General features: G+C 43.7%; 1 protein-coding gene across 1 annotated transcript in view; it reads left to right on the top strand.

Moving 5' to 3' along the window:
- Positions 1-5981, top strand: part of AP4S1 (adaptor related protein complex 4 sigma 1 subunit) — a 56679-nt gene that overhangs the window by 44226 nt on the left and 6472 nt on the right. The window contains exon 5 of the mRNA XM_003791989.2: positions 2326-2337. Coding sequence (XP_003792037.1) covers positions 2326-2337 — 12 coding nt within the window. The remainder of the gene's footprint in view (positions 1-2325; positions 2338-5981) is intronic.

Below are 5981 nucleotides of genomic sequence, written 5' to 3'. Positions count from 1 at the left end.
AGAGAGAGAAGGAGAGGGAGGAGAGAGGGAAGAGAGAGCAGAGAGGAGAGAGGAAGAGAAAGGAGAGAAGAGAGAAGATCAAAAGAGAAGTGTACCCGAATATAGGTTTGGTTAGGGAAGTCTTAAAATGATGATGGGATGCTAGGGATAGCCAATAAGGAGTTACTGCTCTGGCAGGAAGAGCCGTTAGGGGCAGGCCATAAGTTTGAAATTTTCAATGGGTAATTGGGACAGGGAGATGAGATAAGTGGGCCACTCCCTGTTGTTTAGAGGGCAACTCCCTGTGCTTGGAAAGGAGCTGTAACTTTGAGAGTGAGACTGCTAGTGTTGGTCTGTTTAAAGCAGGAAGGGGCTTTTCTGAGGCAATTACCCAACATTCCTCCCTTCTTCGTATGTTAAAAATAGGGGGCTGGCCTTGGGATAGGGGACTTGAGTTCTCTCTTCTGTAGCTTCTTCCTGCTGGGAGGGGCATGTAGTTTTAACTGGCCAACTAGAGGACAATTATGACTTTTTGCTGGGAGTATGTAAGTTTTGCTCTCAGATTGCCCTTTTAGTGGTGGCAGTTTAGAAGTGGTGTTTAGGAAGGTCTTGTGGCCTGGAGTAGAGTGCAGTCCATTCACAAAGAACAGTTTCTTCTTTCTGTAGGCTGGGAATTGTATTTGGGGTGTAGGTTTGAAGCACCAGTTGAGTAGTTAGCTGTTGAGACAGTGAGTCTGGATGAGGCCAGTGCTGAGTGCTGGATAGACACCTTCGCGGATGGACACAAGCCAATGTGGTGGTTAGTGCTGGAAATGAGAAAAGATGATAGGGAGCCCCCAGGAGCTAAAACCCCATGGAAGGGGTGGAAGCGACCCTTAGGAGCGGTCCCTAATTAAATCCCACTTCTGACACCAGATGAAAGGGCAGCACTCGACCGGCAGAGATCTCACAGACCACCAAGGCTTATACGAAAGGTCTTTCTTTATTGGTGGGGGAGGGAGGCTGCAGACCAGCCATAAGGAGGAGAGAGCGAAGAGGAGAAAGAGAAGGAGGGGGGAGAGGGAGGAAAGAGGAGGCCTATCATTTATTGATAACTGCTGTTAAGTAGATTTCCTTTCAAACTTTATATATGTGTCTATATCTATATAACTATACATATGTATATATCATGTATATGCACATAGGATAATACTCTCTATATCATTTTATAATCTGCTTTTCTACTTAATAGTATGTCAGTATCTACATGTCCACATCATTATTTGTGGATATGCTACAGTTTACTTACCTAATTCTCCCCATGATAGAGGCTTAGATTTTTTTTTTTTTTTTAGACAGAGCCTCAAGCTATCCCCCTGGGTAGAGTGCCATGGCATCACGCTCCACAGCAACCTCCAACTCCTGGGCTCAAGCGAGTCTCCTGCCTCAGCCTCCCAAGCAGCTGGGACCACAGGCGCCCGCCACAATGCCTGGCCATTTTTTGGTTGCAGCCATCATTGTTGTTTGGTGGGCCTGGGCTGGGGATTCGAACCCGCCACCTTAGGTGTATGTGGCTGGCGCCTTAGCCGCTTGAGCCACAGGTGCCGAGCCGAGGCTTAGATTTTTATCAATAATTTGCTATCATAGGCCAAGTGCGATGGCTCACACCTAAATTCCTACCACTCTGGGAGGCTGAGGCAGGAGGATCCCCTGAGCTCAGAAGTTTAAGACTAGTCTAAGGAAGAGTTAGACCCCCATCTCTGCTAAAAATTGCAAAACTAGCTGGGCATTGTGGCAGGCACCTGTAGTCCCAGCTACTTGGGAGGCTGAGGCAAGAGGATCACTTGAGGCCAGGAGTCTGAGGTTGCTGTGAGCTATGATGCCACGGCACTAACTCAGGGCAATGGAGCAAGACTCTTGTCTCAAAATAATAATAATAAAATAATAACAATGCTATTATACACATTACCTTGAACACCCTGTCCCACGACGTCATTGTGCCATTGTCTACTTATTTCCTCAGGATAAACTTGTGAAGTAAAATACACAGATTCAAAGGGTGTGGCACACTGTTAAGGTTCCTGGTGTATGTAACCAGTTTCCTACCATCTGTGAAGGTTAAGCTAGTTTTTCCCTCTGCTTTCTAAAGATGATTGTTCTGGCCTATAAAATTCCTCTGAACTGTAGCCTACTTTTTAAAAACTTAACAATCCCAAACTGCAGGCCTTCCACCTCTCAGGCGTCCACACCCATAGCTCAGCCTCCCCTACCTGCTTCCACGCGGAGGCCAGAGCAGTCATTGACTCAGCTGAAAGCATCATGTCCCGGTGTCTCGTTCTCACCCTGTACTCTTCTTCTCTTTTCCAGAGTGAATTAGATGTATCCTTTTCCAATACTGTTTTCCACAGTACACAGCAGAACACAGTGTAGTCCTAGCCAGGTAAGTGCCATGGGGCAGGAAAACTTTTCAGCACATCCGAATGTCAGTCACCAAGTACGACAAGACAGCCAGAGGTGCTGGTGTTTTACAGACCCCTCTTTCTTCCCTGCTACACTTTTTTAAAGACAATTCTTAAAAGTCTTTTTTTTTCCCCAGACGTAACAATGAATGCTATGACCATAAGTTAATAATAACTATTATATTATTAATAATTTAACTTCTTTTAAGGATATGGAATAGGCTTTTTCTAAAATTTAAATGACACAGCCAAAAAGTGCTTGGTCCTCTCAGAGAGACTGGATCAGCAGGGCTCCAGGGAAATCTGTGGGACTTCCACAGGACCAGAGCAGGGCCTTTGGGCTTGCTAAGCTGGAGGGCAAGAAAAATGGCTTGGTTTGTATTCATTTCCTTTCGCAGGGGAGCAAGCCCTCCTTTTCTTTTCTTTCTCTCTTTTAAAACACTGTATCTGCAACCACTCAAACAAGCATGATTTACTTAGAATACTGCAGCTCTAGAGGTTTTTAGTCAGAGCCCTCAAGGCTTTGTGTGACTGTGCAAGAGGAAAGTTCACTTTTAAGTTAATTTTTTACTTCAAAAGCCTGCCTCAGCGTTATAGTGACTGGTGCCTGTAGTCCCAGCTACTCAGGAGGCTGAGGCAGGAGGATAGCTTTAGTCTAGAGTCTGAGGTTGCTATGAGCTAGGCTGAGGCTATGGCAACTAAGCTGGGCAACAGATTGAGACTGTCTCAAAAAAAGAAAAAAAATTTGCCTACTGCTTGATAGCAATAAATAAGGGAGTCTTTTGAGGACACATCAGCCTTGAATATAAAATAGTGACATTAATTACAAGGCATGTTTATTTATATATATATGCATACATATAATGCTTAGAATATGACAAATATATATAAATTGTAACAAAATTTTAAGTGTATACCTACATGTATGTGTAGGTACATATGTTACATCAGCTTAATATTCTGGAGAAATGGTCATTTACATCTTAAATGGTAAGAAAGCTCAGTCTCTTGGTAGAAATCATTTGCAGGCGGTATTTAAATGTCTCTGTAAATTAACTGGGGAAATCTGAGTGCCCTCTAGTGGTGAATAACCTAAATATGTTAAACCTTTGCCCTAAAAGACCTGAGACCAGGCTGCATATCAAGTATATTTTTCTTCTATTTTTTAAATTTTATTTTTTATTCATTTTTTTTAGAGATGATCGCTCTCTCTGTCCCCAGGCTGGAATAGAATGGCATCAACATAGCTCACTGTAATCTCTAACACTGGAAAGATTATTTTTTTACTTCAATAATATTATTTTTTACTTCAAAAGACATCAGGAATGGGCAGCGCCTATGGCTCAATGGGTAGGACACTGGCCCCATATACTGAGGGTACAGGGTTCAAACCTAGCTCTGGCCAAACTGCAACAAAAAATAGCCGGGAGTTGTGGTGGGTGCCTGTAGTCCCAGCTACTTGGGAGGCTCAGGCAAGAGGATTGCCTTAGCCCAGGAGTTGGAGGTTGCTGCGAGCTGTGACACCATGGCACTCTACCAAGGGCAATAAAGTGAGACTCTGTCTTAAAAGAAAAAAAAAAAAGACATCAGAAATATAGCAAAGGCTAGAAGACACTTTGTTAGGAGTAACAAAACTCAAGTTCCACTTTTGGTCTTGCCACAGACTAGCTGTGTATGTTGGACAAGCCATACAGTCCCCTCATCTTATAATAAGAGAATTAGAGTGGAACAGCTTTAATTCCCCCTCAGCCTTAATATTTGATGTTGCCATGAGTCTAGGAAACTAAATTGAGTTACCTTACACCTAAAACAGGAAGAGAGGCTTCTAAGTCTGGATATCCAGAGAACTAAAGTGAATCAGATGCAACAGGTTGTGTACTATAGTTGGATTTGCTGTGTTGATGTTCCTATGTTGACTAGAAGATTTATTAGAAGTACATTTGGGTACACTTGTCTTTGTATCCCTCTGGTATATAGCATAGGTCTGTCTGGTGAACTCCAGCTTTCTTGTTTGAAAGTTATTTTCACACCAAGACACACAATTTCCCCCTGATTTTACCTAGTTTCATTTTTGCCCTCCCTTCCCCTCTGACCAAGTTACACATTTACTGTCCTTAAGAATTACTTAGGCACAATCCATCCATCAGGTTGGAATTTGGAGAAAGGAGCTAAATCTCTCCAGACCTGGAAGTTTGTCTTTGCTCTGGGCATAATTACTCTCGTACTTCTAGTGGTCTAAAAGTGGAGCATGCTGCAAGACCAAACTTAGGGCACCTCTCTTCTGTTGGACATTCTTAAAAGGTCACTATCCTCAGCCATCTGAAAAAAATCAAATTAAAACCCCTGACTCCCCTCTGCTTTATACATAGTTCTTTTTACCTGTCCCATGTCCAGGGAGGACCTCTGCAAACTATCGATTCATACCTAGCAGAAAGACAAGGGAGTCTTGCGGAAGCTTCGCTGCAGTTTCCTGCTCTGGCTGGGCAGGGCTCTAGAGCCTGTGTACAGGGTGACATGAGTCACGTATGTAGAACGTGAAACTCTATGTGATGTGTTGACATTCCACGTCACCATTCCGGTAGCATGGAGCCAGGAACCTGCTGGAGTAGCTAGCTCTGCTCAGGTCTGCTTTGCTGGGAAAGCTGCCCTGGGTCTTGGAAGGTTGAATACAAGCAACTACCATGATTGCAACTGGAAGGTGGTTCTTGGAACATTCACAGCACATCTTCCTCATATTTGCTCACGCTTAAGAAAGTGTTTCTTGTCAGCCACATGGAACAGATATGATTTAAAGCTTGGCTGTGGTACAGCAGCAAGAGAAGGAAGTCAGAACCTCATGAAATTCCCAAGAAGTTCCATTTTTTCCAAAAGTTTTTCCACCCTGCCTTTTAAGGACTGGGAAGTTCCCAGAGGCTGCACAGTGAGACTTTGAGAAATGAAGCACACCATTCACATTTCTCCCTAGTATGGGCTTGTTCTACTTCTAGGAAGACTGATAGCACAGAGCAAGACAGATGGGATTGTAAAAAGAAATTATCTAAGCACAAGAAATCAGGACAGAAATTTTGGCTTGTTGAAACCCTTCCAGTAATTAGAAACCCTCTGGTATGGTGGTGTCAGGTGGGGCAGACTACCTCCTTGAACCGAGTTCCTTGGTGACCCAAATCATTCATTTCCTGTGAATAAGCTCCTGTAAACTCTGCACACTCCACTCCACCCACTGGGCTGAGGACTCCTGAGGCCCATTTCTGTAAGGAGACTTTGCCGCGTCGTGTATCTTGGTAGACGTATTTAAGACTTCAAATCCTGTGAATTGAGATGATGTTTTAGGAACCAGTTGATGAGCTTCCCAGAATGTGCTCACCTTGGAGCCCTGAGGGGCTTGCTGTTTTCCAGATGATTTATAATTCAGAGGAGCAGTCTTCATCCTCATCTGCTAAATAGTCAGAGGATGGCACCAATGAACAGAGCAGTGTGGGAGTTGTACCAACTCCTCTTCAATGCATTGTACACCTGCTATATGCATGAAGGTACAGAAAACCTTACCAGCCTTTTTTTTTTTTT

The sequence above is a fragment of the Otolemur garnettii genome, unplaced genomic scaffold (assembly GCF_000181295.1).
Source record: "Otolemur garnettii isolate 467f Iridium unplaced genomic scaffold, OtoGar3 scaffold00052, whole genome shotgun sequence".
NCBI lineage: Eukaryota > Metazoa > Chordata > Mammalia > Primates > Galagidae > Otolemur > Otolemur garnettii.
The sequence above is the reverse complement of the archived record's forward strand: the minus strand, read 5'-3'. Positions and strand labels throughout refer to the sequence as shown.